General features: G+C 46.0%; 3 protein-coding genes across 5 annotated transcripts; 2 read left to right on the forward strand and 1 right to left on the reverse strand.

Annotated features, from left to right (window-relative positions):
* Positions 1-5,630: 5,630 nt before the first annotated feature.
* LOC123398512 (ankyrin-3-like) lies at positions 5,631-10,470 on the forward strand. Of its 3 annotated transcripts, XM_045092974.1 has the most exons (9): positions 5,631-5,853; positions 6,256-6,402; positions 6,497-6,619; positions 6,810-6,949; positions 7,134-7,220; positions 7,414-7,542; positions 9,007-9,079; positions 9,421-9,789; positions 9,911-10,470. In XM_045092974.1, exons 1-9 carry the CDS (start codon positions 5,814-5,816, stop codon positions 10,192-10,194), a joined length of 1,392 nt encoding a protein of 463 aa, XP_044948909.1. In that variant the 5' UTR covers positions 5,631-5,813; the 3' UTR covers positions 10,195-10,470. The 3 variants fall into 3 exon arrangements, with proteins under 3 accessions (XP_044948909.1, XP_044948911.1, XP_044948910.1); XM_045092976.1 differs by lacking the exon at positions 9,421-9,789; XM_045092975.1 differs by lacking the exon at positions 7,134-7,220.
* A 6,684-nt stretch (positions 10,471-17,154) lies between these two features.
* Positions 17,155-18,262, reverse strand: LOC123395460. Its single transcript, XM_045090465.1, has one exon. It carries the CDS (start codon positions 17,955-17,957, stop codon positions 17,397-17,399), a length of 561 nt encoding a protein of 186 aa, XP_044946400.1. The 5' UTR covers positions 17,958-18,262; the 3' UTR covers positions 17,155-17,396.
* Positions 18,263-18,334: 72 nt separating this feature from the next.
* On the forward strand, positions 18,335-19,390 carry LOC123395459. Its single transcript, XM_045090464.1, has one exon. It carries the CDS (start codon positions 18,605-18,607, stop codon positions 19,196-19,198), a length of 594 nt encoding a protein of 197 aa, XP_044946399.1. The 5' UTR covers positions 18,335-18,604; the 3' UTR covers positions 19,199-19,390.
* The last annotated feature ends 2,112 nt before the right edge of the window (positions 19,391-21,502 follow it).

Here is a 21,502-nt window from a genome sequence, read left to right on the forward strand (position 1 = left end):
TCTCATTAAAACCCAGAATATCACATAAAGACTTTGGAATCGCAGAAACACTAGCACCCAAATCACACAAAGCATTGCACTCATAGTTTTTGATTTTGATTTTGATGGTAGGTTCCCACTCATCATGAAGCTTTCTAGGGATAGAGACTTCCAATTCAAGTTTCTCTTCAAGAGCTTTTATCATAGCTTCGACGATATGATCGGTAAAGGCTTTGTTTTGGCTATAAGCGTGTGGAGAGTTCAACATGAATTGCATCAAAGAAATGCATTCAATCAAGGAGCAACTATCAGAATTGAATTCCTTGAAATCCACGGTAGTAATTTCATTACTACTCAAAGTTTTAACGTCTTCTACTCCACTTTTAATGCTTTTAGCATCAAGATAGATGGACTCCGAATCATTGGGGCACTTTTCAACCAAAGTGGATTCGTATCCAGCCCCATAATCATTAGGTTTGACACAAGAAAACAAAGATTCAATGGGAGTCACACCAAGCACTTTAAGATCTTCGTGATTCTCATCACGAGTTTCGGGTTTAGCAGCCATTTTATTGACTAAAGTAGCTTGCTTATGAGAAATCTGGCCCACTAGATTTTCAAGACGAGCAAACTGGGAGTTTAGCGCAAAGAATTGTTTGGCCATATCATCAACTTCTCTACTCATAAAAGCCAGAAAATAATTTTGCTCCTTTAGCTCTCTACGGAAGTAACTATTATATTCAAACTGTGTAGACATGAAGCCTTTAACACTAGTTTCAATCTCTTCTAACTTAGCAAAGCGAGCATCAAAATCCCTTAGTGGGGCCATTCGGGCTTTAGCAGGCAAGCAAGCGCGCAAGCAAACAAAAAGCGGGCGAGAAAAAAGGGGGGACGAAAAGACGAACGAAAAAGGCAAATTGGTGAAGTGGGGGAGAGGAAAACGAGAGGCAACTGGCAAACAAAGTAAATGGAAGAGATGAGTTTGCGACACTTACTTGGATGAGTTGTTGACTTGATCTTCCTCCCCGGCAACGGCGCCAGAAATCCTTCTGCTACTTCTCAAACAACAGCGCCAGAAATTGACACGTTGACGGAGATTGGGCTTGCGTTGGTTTTTCCCTTGAAGAGGAAAGGGTGATGCAGCACAGTTGCAGTAAGTATTTCCCTCAGTTTGAGAACCAAGGTATCGATCCAGAAGGAGGGTCTCGTCAAGTCCAGAGTACCTGCGCAAACACAAACAAGCTTGCACCCAACGCTTCAAAGGGGTTGTCAATCCCTTCAAGATTGTTTGCAAAGTGAGATCTGAAGGCGGAAAGTGCAAAGAAGTAAAAAGTGTATGGCTGAAAATATGGTGTGGAGTAGACCCTCGGGGGCCATAGTGTTCACTAGAGGCTTCCCTCAAAATAGAAAGTATTACGGTGGGTGAACAAATTACTGTCGATCAATTGATAGAACCGCGTAAAGTCATGACGATATCTAAGGCAATGATCTAGCATATAGGCATCACGTCCGAGACAAGTAGACCGATACTTTCTGCATCTACTACTATTACTCCACATATCGACTGCTATCCAGCATGCATCAAGTGTATTGAGTTCATGACGAACAGAGTAACGCTTTAAGCAAGACAAGATGATATAGAGGGATAATCTCAAACCAATGATGAAAACCCCATGTTTTTACCCTTGATGGCAACAACACGATACGTGCCTCGCTACCCCTTCTGTCACTGGGTGAGGTCACCGCACGGTATGAACCCAAAAGCAAGCACTTCTCCCATTGCAAGAATCATAGATCTAGTTGGCCAAACAAAACCCACAACTCGAAGAGAATTACAAGGATATGAAATCATGCATAAGAGAGATCAGAAGAAACTCAAATAAGATTCATAGATAATCTGATCATAAATCCACAATTCATCGGATCTCGACAAACACACCGCAAAAGAAGATTACATCGGATAGATCTCCATGAAGATCATGGAGAACTTTGTATTGAAGATCCAAGAGAGAGAAGAAGCCATCTAGTTACTAGCTATGGACCCGTAGGTCTATGGTGAACTACTCACGCATCATCGGAGAGGTCATGGTGTTGATGAAGAAGCCCTCCGTGTCCGAATCCCCCCCTCCGGCAGGGCACCAGGACGTGCCCCAGATGGGATCTTGCGGAGACAGAAGCTTGCGACGGCGGAAAAGTGATTGCAATCGTCCTATGATTTTTTTGGGAATATTTTGGAATATATAGGCGCAAGATCTAGGTCAGGGGACCTCCAGGGGCCCCACAAGCCTGCATGGCGCGCCCCCTGGCCACGGGGTGGGGGCTTGTGGGGCCCCTGGGGCTCTGCTGGCTTGGCTCCCAAGTCCCTCGATCTTCTTCCGTTCGAGAAAAAAATCTTTTCGGGGATTTTCTTCCGTTTGGACCCCGTTTCAAAATCTCCTCTGAAAGGGGTCAAAAACATGGAAAAACAGGAACTGACACTTGGCACTGAATTAATAAGTTAGTCCTAGAAAATAAATAAAAGACATGCAAAACATCCAAAGTTTGACAAGATAATAGCATGAAACCATAAAAAATTATAGATACGTTGGAGATGTATCACATACCCGATCCGCAAGGAGAGAAGAGACAAATGCTTTCCCAAATGCACGAGCGTGCTAGAAAGGATGTGGAGCGTGCTTTCAGTGTCTTTCAGTCTCGATGGGATGTTGTTTGAAACCCTGCATTGGCATGAAGCACACAAAAGCTTTGAGAGGTGATGACTGTGTGTGTGATCATGGACAATATGATCATGGAGGATTAGCGTGATGGTATCATCTACGACCAATGATTTGATTTTCAAGATGAGAATGTTGAACCTCAGTAGGCACCTGATGCAACGTTCGAACAATTTGTCCATTTTTATCATGAAGTACGTGATTGGCATTACTCATGTCCTGCTTTAAATGATGTAGTCCATTGTGAAATCTCTAAGGCTTCGTTCGGTTACAAAAAGTAGAATCCAGGTGTGGTTTCTAACCTCCCAGGGATTGGGTGATCCCCGCCATGTCACCCAACCCCCACCATTCCCCATTCATACGAATCCCTGTGTGCCTAACCTATTCGGTTGCTCCTCTTCTAATCCATACATAAAGACAACAACTAATCACCTGGCTCGATCTTGACATTTGAGAAGACAGGTCAAGATCCGGCTAGGTTTTCATGGAGGGGGCAAATCAGTGCCGCTAGAGAGAGAGGGAGAGAGAGGGAGTGGGAGGGGGAGGGGGAGCGAGAGAGAACTAACTAGAGATCCCGTTGCCTGCAACAACCACTTCTCCAGAGCTAGGGTTTCGGCCATGGCAAGGGGGCGACGGGGGAGATGGGACAATCGGAGGCTAGGGTTCCGGCAGGTCATCGTGGCAGCTCGTCGAACCAGGGGGCACCCTCCTCCTCCATGTAGGTTGCGCCACCGCCGCCACGTTTCGCTTCTGGCGCCTCAGCTCGGGAGAGATGATACGAGTGCTTCGCTCGGGGATTGCTTCCACGGGGTGCCAGGAGATGATTTTTTCCGTGTGGGTTTGGGGAGGATTGGGCCAGGGAAATACCACACGCGACTTAACCGAACGGAAAAAACTAGATGCGTCGGGTTTATTCCCCGACGAGGGAAATCCCTACCGATCCGCGTGGATTAAACCCAAAACCTCACGGGGTCGGGCTTAACCGAACGAAGCCTAAAAAGTCTTATATTTAGGAACACAAGGAGTATACTCATCCCTATAAACGCACACACGCACGCACATCATATCCCTATAAGCACCTTCGAAAGAGACTAAACCGTCACATCATCTTGAGATTGACGAAGTCGCTACACACGCCTTTGTAGTAGACGGGAACGTCTCCTTCCACTGAACGCACATTGTCGAAAGAGCTGAAATAAATTCAGAAAAATGTAAGCACCAATATTAAATATCTCTCCCTAATAATAAAGCACATATTGCTTGTGTCGTCCGTCATTAGAATTACCCTTAAAGTTGGTAAAAATTACCCACCAATGCCACCCGTAAGTATAGAAACGATTAATTTTTCGAATTTCAAAAATCGCCGCCCCTTGTTATGTTCTCAAAGGACTGATATATTTAATGACCAGTAACAGAAGACTAGCGCGTTGGTCAGAGCTCCAATCCTCCACGCCAGAGACCAGGGTTCAATCCTTGGTTCTCACCACTTTTTCTCTACCTTTTTACCATTTTTATGCATGGGCCGGCTCAGGGCATTTTTTCTTTACTTTCTTATTCCTGTTTTGATTTTTTTTTCTTCTCTAAATTAATTCCAGATTTCAAAAGAACAAAAAAAAAAACTTGTCAGTTTGAAAAATTCGAAAAATGATAAACTGTTTGTGTATTTACAAAATATTCGACAAGTCATAAAATGTTCATGAGTTCAAAAATTGCTCAAATATTATAAAACAAATCACGATTTCAAATAAATCGTCATGAAATAAAAAATGTTCATGATTTTTAAAATGTTCCGATATTCAAAGCACATTTTATGACCTTTTTTCCACTCTTATGCATGAGCCGGCCCATGTGCAGATCATGGCACCATGTTTAGTATTTTTTTCTTTACTTTTTTATTCATGTTTTGGTTTTTCTTCTCTAAATTAATTACAGATTTAAAAAAAACAAAAAAAATAAAAGTGATCAACTTGAAAAAAGTAGGAAGATGATAAACTGTTTGTGTATTTCAAAAATATTCGGCAACGCATAAAATGTTCATGAGTTCAAAAATTGCTCACAAATTATAAAACAAATCATGATTTCAAATAAATTGTTTTGAAATAAAAAATGTTCATGATTTTTTTTAAATGATCCGATATTCAAAGCATATTCAGGAATTTGAAAAACATGTCTATCAACTTTTAGAAAATGTTTGCAAAAATTAAAACACATCTGTTAATAATGAACAAAACTAACTGTCACTTACATAAAGGTTTTATTAGAAAACCTCTAAAGGTCATCTTATGATTTTATTTAGTCCCTCACGTCGGATAAAAAAAGGTTTCCGTGTTTTGCAGTTTGCTCAGCCATAAAATACCTTTTTTAACACGTTAACAAATCAAGCCATGATGAGCATTATATTTTTAGTTTTGAAAATTACATTTTAAAAGTGTCTTATCTCATCATGATACCACTCAGATATACTTTGTGAAATAACATTTCAAAAATCCTTATGTCATTATTGCATTGAATTCATATTTTTTTTATATCTATCGCACCTGCATAACCCAATAGTTTTTCTTTCGTTACAAACGCACGAACATTTTTGCTATGAGATTTAAACTGTGGTGGACAGTGAATACCAGATTCCTTCTAACCATGCAACCACGTTTTAGAGGATGCTTTGATACGTTTTAGTCCCATGACTAAAAGTAATGAGACTAAAACTTGCTAGCCTCATCCATGCTTGGATTCAAATACTAAAGAGACTAAAATCAAGTTAATGAGCATTTATTATCCTCCAAACCCTCCAATCCAGAACTTGCATGAGGAGTTAAATGAGAAGAGAGAGAACTAAATACACATTTTAGCCTCTCTTTAGTTAGGGATGCTTAAAACTTTAGCCTTTTAAAGACACTAGTAGTCTCTTGCACCCACCTCTTAGTTCGACGGACGGCTGTTTGCTTTTCATTCCCTCCCACCCAGACAGCCTGTTTCGCGCCACAGACACCGCCTCCTTCCCCAGTCTCGCCGTCGCCGTCGCCGTCGCCTCGCCTTCACCCGCTCCCTCCCAAAATTCCCGAAACCCTACGTCCTTGGCGCCGCCTAGCTTCCGTTAGAACCTTCGCCGCCGCCGCCGGCATGGCCTCCTCCCCCTCCAGCATCGACGCTGCCCTCAAGAGTAAGAACCGCATCTCTCTCTCTCTCTCTCTCCCCCTCTCTGCCGTTGGTGGAATGTTGTATGCTCAATTAGTCTTCCTTGTTTCGAACGCTCGAGTGGTGCTCGTGCACTGCGGACGAATTCGGGGTTGGATGGTTTCCCTGCGAACATCAGATCCGCACTTTCCCTGTGAGTTTTCCGGCGGAATTTCGATTCGCTCATTTAGGCGAAAACCCCCAAATGTGGTTCCCTCCAAATCCGAGACTTTGCGGCCTCACTACACGAAATCAGTGGGGCGAGTGGCCGATTTGGTGCCTCGTCTCGTCTGTGCAAGCTTCATCTTGAATTAATCCTCCCCATTTTGCTCGTTGAGATGTTTCTGATGTCTGACTTCAGTTTGTTCCTGCGATTTCTCCTTGCTAGAACCAGCAAAGAAGGTGGGCCTGCGGCGAGCCAAGGCCGCGGATGTGGAAACCATGCTTCATTTCGCTTCGAGGCAGTGCTGCCTGGTGAGCTGCCGGTTCCTGGTGGAAGGAGCGGGGCTTGATGTCAACTCGGAGTCAAAGACAGGTGCGCATTCGCATCCAGCTAGTTGAAATCTTGTGCATCCATGCAGGAAGTTCTTCTCCTTTGGTTACTACCGAGATGTTGTGTTCCCTTGCAGGTGTGACACCCATATTCCTCGCCGCACTCCAGGGGAATGTCCAGATTACGAGGGATCATGTCGGTGACCCTGCGATGCCCGACGAGAAGGTCTCCATGCCGCTGTACAATGCAGCAGTGGCAGGTGCGCTTTCTCATTCCTCGGTACACTCTTTTGACGCTGAATGACATTGCTTGCATAGCTTCGGCAAAAATGGAAAATCAAATATTAGTTGCCTACAATTACTGTCAATATATACGCCGTAGAGGCTTGCTGGTTTAGGTTCTCATCACTGATCTGTTTGGATATGTACTGCATTTTGTTGTGCCTCCAGGGCACTGTGAGTCTGTAAGGCTATTGCTGTCCAAAGGACGACATGTGGATCCTATCTGTTACCGAGGGACGCTATTACACTTGGCTGCTGTGAAGGACCACGATCAGGTTGTAATGGTTCTACTGGAGCATGGGGCTGATGTAAGTTGTTTTTTTCATGGTTACCTAACAGGACGCATATCTGTATGTATCAGAAATGCAAATGCTATAAATTTCATTTGGCTTGAAGATCAAATGGTTTATTCTTGGAGGTGCATCAGAACACTTGGTGGAAATATACATCTGACTAGATGTTTTCAAAATTGTGATTCATTTCCTTTTTCAGCCCAATAAAGCTGCCCATCATGTATTTTCACGACTCGTGATGACTTACTGTGGGAAGTCCTTGAAATGCATGAGGCTACTTATTGAGGTCCAATAACTTACTGACTTGATGCATTTTCTTATGTTCTTTTTTCTATTTGTATATGTGTCCTGATTCCTTAAGCATAGCTTGTTGGGTAGAAAATCTTGATTAGCAAACCAGCCTTCTGTTCCTATTGAACTTACTATCATGATTACTTGCGTAAATCCTACCTCTAAGCTTACCCTACTTCTATTTATAGGCTGGTGCTGATGTGAGCGCTCGTAAATGCTCTGGACCAATCCCTTTAATGGAGGCTGTTGATGATGGCTTAACCGACTTTGCCAAGGTCTTACCAGATGGTGGAGCCAATCTTAACATCTCTAACCAGGTAGCTCTGTTTTTGTCTCTCTGTTTACTGGTAGCTCTAACGCTTTCAGAGTTATGATCTTGGCCCTCTCTCCCCGCTTATGCGCTGCCGGGTGGAATCTAGCTAAAACCTCTGTGGAGATCAGTGCATTGTACTGATTGTTCATGTGTCAAGTAAATAATTTTACAGTAGGTTTATATTCTAGTTGCATCTGTTTTGGTTTGCTTCAGAGTTTGGACTAATTGACCTAGTCAGACATCCCAAGATTGCAGCTCCAGTGCCAAGTGATACAACAGGTTTTACATATCTCATCGCAGAATCAGGATACAAGTAGGTCACAAAATTCGATACAGCAGCTTTTACATATCTCATTTGAGAAACATGATACTAGTAGGTCCCTAGAATTCCACTTTTGTTGTTTCTCTAAGACCATGTACTATCATGTCTTGTACTTAACCACACTGACTAGAATTGGAGATGGAGTACTGTGTCTAGCTCTACTTGAGCTTCAACTTCTGTTCTGTTCATATAACAGCATTAGGACAGTTACTGCCTGTGGGATGAATTCAGCAATGTCTCATTTTCTTATACGTTTCTTGATGAAAAAAAATGGTGACATTAATTGCTTTGTTATTTTGTGCGTCTTATGTTTTGTTTCATGATATAGCATGGAGCAATTCCTATCAAGCTGGCAGCAGCTAGTGGTCGACACAAGCTTGTTCAAATTCTATTTCCTGGGGCAAAACCGATTCCATCTCTGCCAGATTGGAGTGTTGATGGGATAATTAAAACTGTGAATTCTCCAAAAATCAACTCGTTATGTACTCCTGAAGCTTAATGCATGATTGCTTCGTATTTTCTATTTGGACCATAATTTTTTGTTGCCGTCTTATAGATAGCTTATACTCCATCCTCCTTCGATGAATATTTGTGAACTCTGTTTACATGCATAGATAGCTTATACTTCAGTTGTTCGCCACTTGGACTATGTCGCTGTGCAAGCTTTTAGGCTGGCTGCTGTTCGGCATTCTCTGATAGGCTAGAAGTTCTGATGTTATATGTTATGTACTAGGGTTAGGGAGTGGCCCTCACCCCTGGTGGCAAGATAGAAGAACTATTCTTCTATTCTTGCTTTATTCCTGATAGGTGGTCTTCTTTATAGAGGCCTAAAAATCCAAAAAATCATAGATCTCATCCCTCTAACTGACTCAAGGTCCAAGCTGAAAGGTGTCTTGCTAATTTAACGTATAGACCACCTAACATACAGATTGGGAACTGGGGTCGTGGGGCCATGTATTTTCGTACATAATACTGTAAAGTATGTTGAGATTGACATGTCTTGAGCATGTAAAACATCTATGGTTGGTATATGCTTCTTCTTTTGTGAAGTTGAGCTATTCTAGTTCTATATTCCAATGACGTCGCTTTAATCATGTTGTTATACTTGATCGTAATTGAGTAATTGACAGCTAGCTACATATTAAGATTGGCAATGCAGGATTAGATGTTCCACGAGCTGCAGGCCAAACCATGAAAGCAATTGTGGAACTACTGAGAGGTACTTCTTTTTCTCTTTGTGCTTTCCAAGTACTCCCTCCGTTCCAAAATTATGGAATGGAGGGAGTATAATAACTTGAGATCCTATGGTACAGGGTTGGTGTTTAGTTTCATATTTTGTAGTTATTTTTTCTGCATTCACGTAATTGTACCAGGCTGCTTCATGTTGTAATCGTTGTGCCAAAATGCATGCCAGATAGTGAGTCATAGATTGCATACCTCAATGATTAATTGATTGATGCGTCTTTCTTTGTCTGCCCTTATTTGTGTATTGTTTATTACTACAATGATTACTTAGCGCTTCTTTTTAGCATGATAAGTTTTTTCCTCTGTTTTTGACAGTTTTTACTATGTACCTGTTGCTTGTCTTTTTGCTTGCCATCCTTCTATTATCTACTGGGGTGCATTCCATCACACATGATACAAGTTTCAGTGAGGGCACTTGTCGATATGACATGATCAGTGTTGCAGTCCTCTCATGCATGCAACCGGACAAGTCATGGAAGTCACCCTCAGTCTCATGCTGCAAAGCACTGATATATGCAATTGATGAGTTGCCGGCTAGTGGTGAAAATGGGAAGTGTTGTTTATGCCGTTTCATGAGGGCAAAGCTTCATTATCCTGAATTGGCAGCAACATATATCTCTTGTCAGGGAAAGGACAGAGCTATTGTTGCAAAATGGTCGTTTCCTGTCGTAGTATGTGGCAAAGGTGTGGTGCTTTTGTCTTGCAATTTGCTCAAGACAAATCGGTAGAAAGATTGAATAGGAAGCTTTATTATACATTTGCAAAGAATTATAACTTCTCTTTTCTTTTTTCTGTTTCCACTCAGCTTGTTCACGAAAAGAGATTGCCCCTCCTCGTAAGGAGACTGTCATGGAGAGGCCTCCGTCAAATTCACATGGCAGCAAGATCCTTTTTATCTTGTTTGCAGCTGTCTTCGTCATCCTGCTGATCTTCATCTTGTACCTCTGGTGGGTCAGGCAGGCTGCCCAAGGACGACGAGAATCTCTACCGTTAATGCAAATTCAAAAGCAGGCCAGATCATCTCCCGGGAGTGGCGGCCGCCGACAATCCTCTGGGCGGTTGAAGGAGCGTCGGCCATCTGGACAGTGAAGCATTTATCCTTGAAAGAAACCTTAACCATCAACTGATTCAGACTTGCTGTTGCCTTCCTGTTAATGCAGCACATAACTGTTTTCTCTCTAAGGCTTGTTTAGGGATCATACTGGTACTCTTTAACGTGCTTTAAGTGACTGGTTGCATCATTGCATACAGTGCCAAAATGTTTTCTTGGAAAATTTTCCTCCTGTTAGGTCCATTGTATTGGATTGTTGTTGGCATTAAGTTTAGTTAAAACTTCTAAGCATCAAATGTAGTGTAGTTTGGAAATGTCGTTGTCTCTTGCTGATTGTTTCATCGCAGTTTGCTAGTTTTTTCAATAAAGGGAATATATAAATATCGCAAAGATAGTAATTATACCTAGCCTTTGCACCAACAAAGATGCAAACAGCTAAAAATAAAATAAAAAAGAGAGAAAAGTAATAAAACGAAAGAGGTTCTTAAAAAACGACGCCTTAAACAATCCACAAGTGTTGTTGTCACCCGATCAGGCTTTGTTCGGTTCTATGGAAAACAAACCTCGAGGGGATTATACCCACGCAGGGATTTGGTGACACCCACAATCCCTGTAATACTATTGTCTATTCGGTTAATCCCAACAATCAGAAGTCATTATGCAAGAAACAGATTAAGAACCCTAGAAATTAGAGGACGAGGGGAAGGAATAAGAGGAGGAGTAGCGCGGGTTTACAAGTCCACCGTCGGGGAAGAAGCATGCCGGCGATGGAGTCGTTGTGGTCGCCATAAAGCTCACAGTGGTTTTGCTCTGGATCGCCGCTCAGCTCGCGCCGCCACTGCTGTTGGATGAGGTGCTGGTGGTTGGAGAGGGGAGAGGGAGGGGAAGGGGAGGGGGAAGTGCCCCTGCCGTCTCCTCCAGTAGTGTTGCCGCTGTCCCTCCTTCTCCGGCGCTGGCACCGCCACGAAATCAAAAGAGGGAGAGAGGGGTTGTGGCGATAGAGAGAGAATAACCGAGCGAGGGTTGTTTCCACGGGGTGGGAGGAGAGGGTTACTTCCCGGTCGTTTCCACGTGGTTTGGGAGGGGTTTGATCGGGGTTTCATCCCAGCAGGGGCTAACCGAAGGCATGTAGCAGGCAGCCCGGGATTGGACCCCGGTTGGGTGAAATCCACGCGGATCTGGGGGGATTGGTGCCCAATCCCGACGGGGTTGGGTATAACCGAACAAAGCCTCAAGAATCTTGAGTTTTCACCCTGGAGAAAGACCGGAATCCCAAAACAATGCCTTCAGCAAGGCAATTGCCATTTACAACCAGTGAAGGCCAGACCTTGGGTTTTCACCCTCGGTACTCAAGATGCACCACCGGAATGTTGTCCATCTGTGTTGTCGCCCCCTCTTGTCAAGGCTGCTGCTGCAAGTACTTCACACCCGTCACACAGAAAAATATATGCCCCAAGTCTTCAACATAACCAAAACTCCTCTCCGCCATCACAAGCCTCTGACCGCAACCACCATGATTGTCGCTGCCATGAAGATCACTGTTGTTGCACGACCGATCGCAGCCATCACCACTGTCGCTGTTATGAAAATCTATTTAGACATGTCCCATGACACCGACAAGGCATCGAAGTTTCCCGCCTTGCATTCATGAAGCCTCTCTAGCCATAGATAATTGCACACACGATCGGATCAATTCCGACCTAGATATCCAGTGACGCCGTGCGCCAAACAATGGAGATCTTTGAGTGGAAGATCGGAACTCTTCGGCAGCCAGATCGTGGGGGATAGCGTGAAGTAGATCGACGATTTGGTAGTTGAAAAACAGTAGGGCCAACCACCTTAATGCAATCTAGGCCAGCAGCACCCAGGCCACCAGCCTGTTATAATACTGTAACGCCCAAGATGCGACCCTATCCTTATTTTGGCACGAGGGCCTCGATAGGGATAGAAGCACATCTCGTCGTTTCGCAAGGATAGATATCGTTACAAGTACATGTACTGAAAAGAAGAGATATATGGAATTGGCTTACACTCGCCACAGGCTACATCAGAGTCACATCAGTACAATACATAAGCATCATGTAAAAGAGCAGGGTCCGACTACGGACGAAAATAAACGATAAAAGAACGATATCCATCCTTGCTATTCCAGACTACCGGTCTGGAACCCATCCTAGATCGACGACGAAGAAGAAGAAGAAACTCCAAATGAACAATCATCACGCTCACGTCAAAGTATTGCTTTACCTAAACCTGCAACTGGTGTTGTAGTAATCTGTGAGCCACAAGGGACTCACAATCTCATTTCCAAAGGTATCAAGACTAGCAAAGCTTAATGGGTGAGATATGAATAATTGGTGAGGCTGCTGCAAGCGACTAAGCATTTATTTGATGTGGCTAACTTACGAGTACAAGAATAAGAGGGGGATGATCTACGCATAACGAATGTGAACTACTGATGATCAAATGAATGATCCTGAACACGTACTTACGTCAGACATAACCCCACCGTGTCCTCGATCGGAGAAGGAGCTCACGAAAGAGACAGACACGGTTACACACTCCGTTGACAAGTTCTAATTTAATTAACTTGAAGTCATCTAGAACCGGATGTTAAACAAAGTTTCCACGTTGCCACATAACCGCGGGCACGGCTTTCCGAAAGACTTAATCCTACAGGGGTGCTTCAACTAGTCCATCACAAACTACCACACGCTGCGACGGAATGACATCGATCAGGAAAATCCGTGATCTCCTCGGGTTCCTATTGGAAAACCTCAATCTCGAGATAACCCGAAGCATCCTCGGAATCCCTCACACAAGACACTCGAGAAAGGTAAAACAAGTCCAGCAAGGCCGCCCGACGTGTCGACAATCCCGATAGGAGTCGCGTATCTCGTTCTCAGGACACGACGGATAAGCGAAGCGTACAGTGGCCTGATAGACATCTCCCGAGTTGCCCCGAGTTGGCCCCGCACGGTGCTCTGTTTTGGACCAGCACCATCAACATTGGCGCTCCCTGTATTATGTTGAATTACTCCTCGGGTTCATGACGCCCTATGTTTTTCAGTATTAACAGAATTATTATGTTGAGCAAATATAGTACCAATGTTGGGCCTTGCCAGACGAGCTTTATCCCAAAACAAGAATCTAGAGGGTCCCCATAACAACCCCAAGCATGTTAGAAGCGCTCATTTATGGAACATAACACCGATAGCCGAAACTAAGGCGAAAAAGGTGGAACAAAACACCAGGCTAGAAAGGCCGAGCCTTCCACCTTTTACCAAGTATATAGGTGTATTAAATTAAATATCAATTAATAGGGTGATATAACAAGGAACCCATGTTATCACATGGAAGCAACTGCACGTGCAACTAGCAACGCTATCAAATGTAAGCAAGCGGTAACATAAACAATCAGTGGTTTGCTAGGTTGTGAACATGTTGAAGGTTTTCATGGCTAGCATGACAATGATAGTAATGATATCTGGGGAAATGATCATCTTGCCTGAGATCCCACTGAGAAGAAGAACGACTCTGTGTAGCAGACGAACCAATGTAGTCGAACGGGTCCTCACGTTCCGACACGCTTGCGGAACTCTATCGAGACGGAGCAAACCGGAAACAAGCATCAACACGGATATTCACCACGGCACATGCACGACATGATGCACAACCTAATATGATGCATGATCAGTTTAAATATGCAACGCATGGCATGACAATTCACAACAACCAAACACTATACGTTAAGTGAAGCTCAATATGCAACGAGTTGCATATTGACGGAACTTCACGTTTAATTATTTAGTTCACTCCCGTTTATTTGTATGGCAATATTAAATGTTGTTAAACATGGCAAGGGGTGAAACACAATTTAAACTACCTATCTAGACATTTTAAATGAGGCCGGATACGACATATAGCATCTCCAAAATGACCCCATGTGTTAAATTCTAAATCTGTCGAGATCTGTCCTAATCACATTTTATGTTTGTTAAACGGAAAAACAAAGTGGTCCACGTGATTCTACTCGTCGTTCTAGTCCATTTACATATATGGATCATCTCCAACGGAGCTACGGTTAAATAACTATGACCTAAACTGTTTCTATCATGTCGACACGCAAACCGATGCAAACATCACACCTAACAGTTCTAAATATGTATGAGAGTTGGAAAATATTTTTCTACGCGAAATTCTAGCCAAGTTACATATATAACTTGTTGCAATCCGACGTACGAATTAAAAGATACAGACATTTCAAAATAATGCATTTTCCTAAAAAACATGAAATTCCTGAGTTAATTGAAAAATCGCATAACGCGGAAAAAAGCTAATGGGCCGAATCTAGATGCTGGTCCGGGTCTAGAACTAAGCGCCACATAGCTATGTAATGCACGAGTGACATATAGGCACGGGGAAGGGCAGGCCGAGGCTCACCTTTTGGGGGGCTTAGGCCCATACGGAGGCGGGGCTCGCAGGCCGGCGGGGCAGCTGTTAGTGGGCCTTGGGGCGCTGAGGAGGTCGGTTGGCCCAGCAGGGTGAGCTGGGCCTCTTGCATGGAGAAGGCGGCCCAGGCGATGGGGCGGCCTGGTAGAGTGCGGTCAACGGCACCGTTCGTCCTTCTCCCTTCGCTCGCTAAGAACGTGCACACCCCTGGTGCTCGCGACAAGGAGGCCGACCATGGGCGATGCGGAGGCTCGAGACGGAGCCTGGGGGCAGATCCATGGCGGAGGAGCACAGATCCGGCACAGGTCTGGGCGGAGCTCGAGTCGGCGTCTCCATGGCGGCCGGTGTCCTGCAGCAAGGAGGGAAAGATGAGAGGGATTAGACGAAGGAGAGAGGAGAAAAGAGAGCACGGGGAGGAGGAGAGGGCCGGCGGGGGTGCGAGATCCCGGCGGTTCGACCTGACGAGCGGCGGCGGCCGCGCCGGGGACTGGTTCCTATGGCTCCGGAGGCTCACCGGCCGGCCGGTCACGGAGGAGAGGCGGCGGGGTCGGGCAGTGCGCTCGGGAACGGGGCTCCAACCGAGGGCGACGGCGGCGGTTCGGGCCCGGCGGGCCAGATCTGGGCTCGCGGGCCCGTGCGGCTGGAGGTGGGTGGAGTGGCTAGCTGGGGAGAGAGTTGCCTGCATGGATTTCGAGGCATGTGGCTAGGGTTCCAAAATTGGCAGGGTAGGGCTGTCTATTTATAGATAAGACGGGCTAGGGTTGCAGTTTTTCACCCTGATTTCAGCCGCGCGATCTAAATCGAACGGTCTCGAATGCGGGGACGGGCTAAGTGGCCGTGTAGAGTAGTCTAGCCGAAGATGAGAGGGAAAACGGGCATCCGGCAACGTGATTTTAAAACACCGAAAAAACGTCCGATAAATAACCGATAACAGTGCCGCTACGGTCGACCGTTCGAGTATCAAACGGACTCCGATTGCGATGAAATTTGGCATGCGGCCTACCTATATTAAAATAAGACCACACGCCAAGTTTCAACTAAATCCGAGAATATTTGCAAACACAATTTTAAAAACAAGATTTTTAACGGTGCCGCGGGCGCGTGCGAGTATGTTCGGGCTCAAAACGGTCAACGACGAACACAAAGAGAACCGGAAACTAATAACGGATGCAGGTTTTGAAAACTGGTGGCAATGGAGTGCCGATGCAATGCAGATGATGCGAATGATGCGATGATGAATGCGGCAAACAAAATAATAACACGACGACAACGAAAAAGAGGGGAATCTTTTGGAGTGTCGGTCTCGGGCTGTCACAAATACGAATCAGATCTTCGCCAACCCCGTTGGATCCGGCGCAAAACAGGATCGCACCGGCACCGCCACTGCCGTTGACGGCATCGGCCAGGGATAAACACGGGAGGTGGAGCTGCTCTAGGGTTTGGGGGGCCTGTCGTGCCGCCTCGACGAGGGAGACATGGGTTACAGTGCTTGTTGAAGTCGAGCTTGCACAATGCATGCATAATCTTCTCATTTAGTGTTGAAGTTCCATTAGGAAACTACATATGGATGTATATAGACATATTTTAGAGTATATGCTCATTCATTTTGTTTTATATGTAGTTTTTTATGAAAATCTTAAAAAAATATATTTAGGAACTGAAGGAGTAGAAAGTAAAAAGACATCGTAAATAAGTTACTCCTTCATATACCTTTCTTTTTCTGGAATCTTTTTTTGGTTGAAACAAAATATGTGCATGTGTATATGTTCGCTGTGAGTGAGAGCAATTTTTCACCTCTTTGTTTCACCGAGTTGTCTTAGTGAGAGCAATTTCAATCGATCGACCCAAACGAACAGTAATTTTATCCCTTTTTTCGTCCGTTTGACTCATCCGTTGGCTCTTTATCTGTCCGGTTTATGATTTGGACTGACAGCGCGTCCAACACGCCGACTTATATTTATCCACATGGTCGGGTAACCGTCGATTTTCAACAAGTACAAATATTTTACATATTTTTCAAAAGCAAATGATATAGCATAGTTTCACAACCGAAAATAAAATATAACAAAGTTTTACAAGCCTAATAAAAATTAAATTATCTACAAGATACACCTATTGATTGTCAACATGATCCCACATGTGGTCAACCAAATCATCTTGCAACTGAATATGAGTTTTTAAATCACGCATTTTACGATGAAATTGAATGAACTGTGCAAACGATGTCGTTTCTCCGTCATGTTGAGGCACCACATTGTCAAGCTCATCCTCTACGATCATATTGTGCATGATCACACAAGCAGTCATCACTTTCCACAATTTCTTGATGCTCCAAGTTCTAGCAGAACACCGAACTATGCCCCATCAAGATTGCAGTACATCAAAGACACACTCGACATCCTTCTTAGCGGGACAATTTTTTTCTCTTCTCTTCGACAGGGTTGTTCTTTATTAATTAATTAATTCTCTTCTCTTAATGAAAAGGCAGAGTTGCTTGAAAAAAGACTTGCCGAGTACATGGATGTATTCCAAGCCATTGCACGGGATTAGAAAAGGTAGCCTTGACTACTCAAATACTCCTAGGTGGCATGGATGTACATGCCTTATAAACTGTTGTTGGAGGGAGTAATCATAATCCAAATTTTACATGCGCGATTACTACAGTAGTTTGCTGAAGGAATTAATAATCAACATGCGCCCTTACTATAGTTTGCTCAAGGAACTACTCCAATAATCAACACAAGGGCTCTGGTTATTAACACAGGAACTCTGATGGCATGTCACCACGTCACCCGAGATGATCGACCTTGTTGAGCAGCGCCGTGGCCATGGTGGTGAGCTGGTCGAACTCGCGGTTGGCGGCGGCCATCCTCCCCTTGGCCGCCGGCGCGCCGGCGAGCGCCGCCTCGCAGCCGATCCCGGCCTGCCCCGTGAGCGAGAGCAGCGAGCGCGCCCGGTCCCACGCCCTCGCCGCCGCGTAGCCGCGCATGAACTGCAGCGCCGGCACGGAGGTGGCCCCGTAGAGGATCCCGCACGCCTCCATCCCGTCGCGCGCGCCCGGGTCCCGCTCGTCCCGCGCCATCGCGGTGGCGGCGTCCCGCGCCGACGTGCCGCGCGCCGCGGCGAGGTCCGCCGCGATGAGGAGGTGCGCGTGGCGGTCCGCCGTGGCGGCGCCCGGCCCGCTGGACCGCAGCGCGGCCGCGCAGAAGGCGTAGTCCACGAAGTCGCGGATCGCGTCGCACGAGTCCGCCACCGTGTCCACGACCGGCGCGCCGGCAGAGGGAGCCGCTTGGACGGCAAGCGCGAGGAGGACGAAGAGGAGGAGGGATGAGCTGCTGCGTGAGGTCATGGTTTGGTGGCTGTGGTGGACTGGTGGTTGGCCTGACGCCGACGACACTGACGCTCGTGAACTTACTGAAGTGTGATCGAGCTCTCTCGCTCGCCCGTGGTACTAGAACTGTATTTGTTTCTTGGTGTGGTTGTGGGTAGGTGAGCTGATAAATGGGAGCATATGCGTGCATGAATGCATGCATGCGATGCGAGGCTTGTGTTTGTCCCATCGGATTTGCGTTTCTCGTCTGTGGTGGTTGATCCGCCATGAGTGATTGCGGTTGCATGCGGCTGCGGGGCAGGCGGAGCACGGTGCGCCCCGGTGTCGCCATTAACTCATGGGCGACGGATGGGTCACATTATTCTGGCACCCTCCATTACTGCGCGCGTCGCTTCGTAGGTGGCATTCATTTCAGTGGGACTTTATACTACGTATCGATGGATAGGAGTAGATGATCAGCACTGCCTGCAACAGCAGTAATTAGTGTGTGACACTTCGAGCACTGCCTGAGCCGGCCCAGATCATCTCGTCTCAACTAATTTCTGATGAAACGAGCAGCAGAGAGAACGTGACGATCCCATCGTTAAGACCGTACCGGGCGTGGTCATTCTTTAATATAAGACCGAGGGGGGAGACGATACGATACAGAGACGTCCACCAGCATCATGGCCGTGGCCAGCTCCTCTCCTATGTTCGGTGCTCTCCTCATCCTCGTCCTATCCTCGGCGGCCGGCGTCCACGGCGCGTCCAGTTCCGGCGCCGCGCCCTCTACGCCGCTGGACCAGCTCTGTGGCAGCCTGGGCAGCTTCTACGTCACGCCGGAGCTCTGCGCGTCCGCGCTCTGCCTCGACGCTTCCTCCTCCTGCCGCTCCGCGCGCGGCGCGCCGGAGCTCGCGGCGCTCGCGACCAGGCTGGTGGCGGCCAACGCAACGGCGGCGAAGGCCAGCATCGAGTCCGCGCTCGCTCTCCACGCGGAGCGCGTCCCGGCGCCGGCCTCGGCAGCGGACGCCGACGCCAGGAAGGGCATGCGGTCGTGCCTGCAGCTCTACGCCGGCGCCGTCCCGGCGCTGCGGTGGGCGGCGCGGTCGGTCGCCGCGGGGCGGTACAGCGGCGCGCGGGAGGTGCTGGAGGCCGCGCAGTACGTCGCGTCCGGGTGCGCCGGCATGGCCGGCGAGGCGACGCTGCCCAAGGAGAACGATCGGTTCAGCTCCATGGCCATCGTTGCGCACGCCGTCGTTGCATCCATGTCTACCACCTGACCACTCGATACACCTGGTCACCAAATTCATTAGCCTGCTACAAAACTAGTTTTATGTGATGGTGTATTTGTGTTGTGCCATTGTGGTTGTGGGTAACAATGGGTGAGTGAGATGTGACTCTCGATTGTGCTGTTTATTCTTGCGCAGTTATTATACTGTATGTATGAAGCTTGTGTATACATTTTTGTTTTAGTTTACGGGGGCAGGGTGGTATCACCTATTGCATGCTTCCATGCTAGTATAAAATTTTAAAAATCACATTTACATGCTTCAAAAAATTCTGAAAAGAATTATGGATGTTCACAAGACATATGTCTATAACCCCTAAAATATTCAGATCAAAATTTGAAATATACATTGGGAAACAAAAAAGACAAATCTATATGTGTGAATAGTATCATTTCTGACACTGTTCACGTTTTGTCTCTTTTGACACTATTCGTTCTAAATATGTCATTTTTGTTTCTCAATAGGTATTTGGAATTTGAATCTGATTTTTGTAAGGGTTGTAGACATATGTCTTTTGAATATCCATAATTTTTTTCAGAATTTTCTAAATTATCTAAATATGATTTTTGAAAAATGATATCATGGTAGCGTATAAAGGGTGGTATCACCTGATATTTTCCCTAGGGGCATATGTACATTGCTAACATGTGATCTAACCGACCGGTTACCATGACGCTACGAAACATCCAAGTAGGCACTGTATACATCGTCTAAACATCACTTAATGATCAAAACAACTTTCAGGTTGCCTAAGGGGGTTGGGAACTACTCCCTTGACCTGTGTTTATGGAGGGAGTAGGAGACGAAAATTGCTTTTCGAGGCTGAGCTTCATGAGGCCTCCAAAAGCAATTTTCAAATTTCATGAAAATTCATATTTTAATATTTTAAAAAATCCTGAAAAAATACATAGATAGATGAAGGTATAATACATAAATGTGTAAATTTTTAAAATGAAATACTTTGAAATAAGAGCTATGCAAAAAAAAACTAATCTAGGATTTTTTAACATATGTTACTATTCATCATTTCGGACCATGAATTTATCTTTATTGTACAGATCACGTTTCAAAGTATTTCGACCTGAAATTTTACACACAAACGTATCACACCCTTCTTTAGTTGTATATTTTTTTCAGATTTTCTGAAACTAAAATTTTTGAATTTTATTTTTTTTGAAAAATTCGGCCTTCATGGAGGCCGACCTCCAAAACGCCATTCTCAAGTAGGAGATGTGATGCATTATACACTTAGTACCAAAATCTCTCTCCTCATCACCCCCAAAAGTCCACAGACGACAGCACAACAAAAATCATTTTGAGAACCAGATACCCCATTTGCAAAATCCTCAAATCCATATTATTACATGCACAAAAAACCTAATCTTAAGCGGAGTTCGTGTGGCCTCGTCGTGCCCATGTCTGGTTACGCCCCTCTAAGAGTGTTGGTGCGGTCGCCGACAAGGTGGAGTAGGACATGGCACACGCATCGGCTCACGTGCTCAAGGTGTCAACATGTCCCATGCCCTACTCTTACTCGTCGGAGCCTGTATCCTGCATGTCGCCGGTGGATGTGCGGTCAATCATGGATCCGTCGTGGTCGGAGCTAGCAACATCCACCATGACACGACTGCAGCACAAAGGGTTGTCGGACACCATACATGGAGCGGAGAGTGTGACTCCTCCTTGCCAACGTCCGCCATGAGGGCTACCGTAGCCTCCCGCGCCCGCTGCCTCACACGGAGGAGCACATCACGCCATACTTGCGTCGGATGAGGCCGAAGCATTCACCTTCGTCTCAACGCACCGTTGTGCATCGCCACGGTGTTCAGACGTCGGACAAGCCGCACTTCCTTCGGTGGGTCAACGCGACACGGCTCACGCCGGATCCATGCGTCATTTGGGCGGATGGGACGTATTCCCGCTGAATGGAGTCTCACCGCTGTCGCGGGAGGACTCCTCCCAGGAACATCGGAGCACAAGGCGGGCGACCGTCTCCTCATTGGGTTTGCATGGGCCGAGCTCCGGGTCAACGGATCAAGAGGTGTTGGACTCAGATGCGCTGCCCGCCATGCTGGAGAAGGGGAGAGATCGATGTACGTGAGCTTGTTGGTGGAGGGGACTGGACTCGAGTGGAATGTGGCTAGGGTTTTGTTTGGAGTGCGGATAGTGTCCAATTTTATATGTGGTTGACAGGGCCAAAGTGGGTTGGATCTGACGTGGCGGGCGAGTCCACACGTCCGCATATCCTTCCAAGATATGGAGTGGATATAAGGAGTGTTGGTCAGTCCGGTCGTC

This window comes from Hordeum vulgare, chromosome 5H (assembly GCF_904849725.1).
Source record: "Hordeum vulgare subsp. vulgare chromosome 5H, MorexV3_pseudomolecules_assembly, whole genome shotgun sequence".
NCBI lineage: Eukaryota > Viridiplantae > Streptophyta > Magnoliopsida > Poales > Poaceae > Hordeum > Hordeum vulgare.

What these genes read in the sequence shown, in the direction of transcription:
- LOC123398512 (XM_045092974.1), top strand. Translation starts at nt 5,814, where the DNA reads ATGGCCTCCTCCCCCTCCAGCATCGACGCTGCCCTCAAGA. An exon ending in TACTGGAGCATGGGGCTGAT is followed by an intron (nt 6,950 to 7,133) that starts GTAAGTTGTTTT and finishes TTCCTTTTTCAG; the next exon opens with CCCAATAAAGCTGCCCATCA. An exon ending in GCATGAGGCTACTTATTGAG is followed by an intron (nt 7,221 to 7,413) that starts GTCCAATAACTT and finishes TTCTATTTATAG; the next exon opens with GCTGGTGCTGATGTGAGCGC.
- LOC123395460 (XM_045090465.1), bottom strand. Translation starts at nt 17,957, where the DNA reads ATGACCTCACGCAGCAGCTCATCCCTCCTCCTCTTCGTCCTCCTCGCG.
- LOC123395459 (XM_045090464.1), top strand. Translation starts at nt 18,605, where the DNA reads ATGGCCGTGGCCAGCTCCTCTCCTATGTTCGGTGCTCTCCTCATCCTC.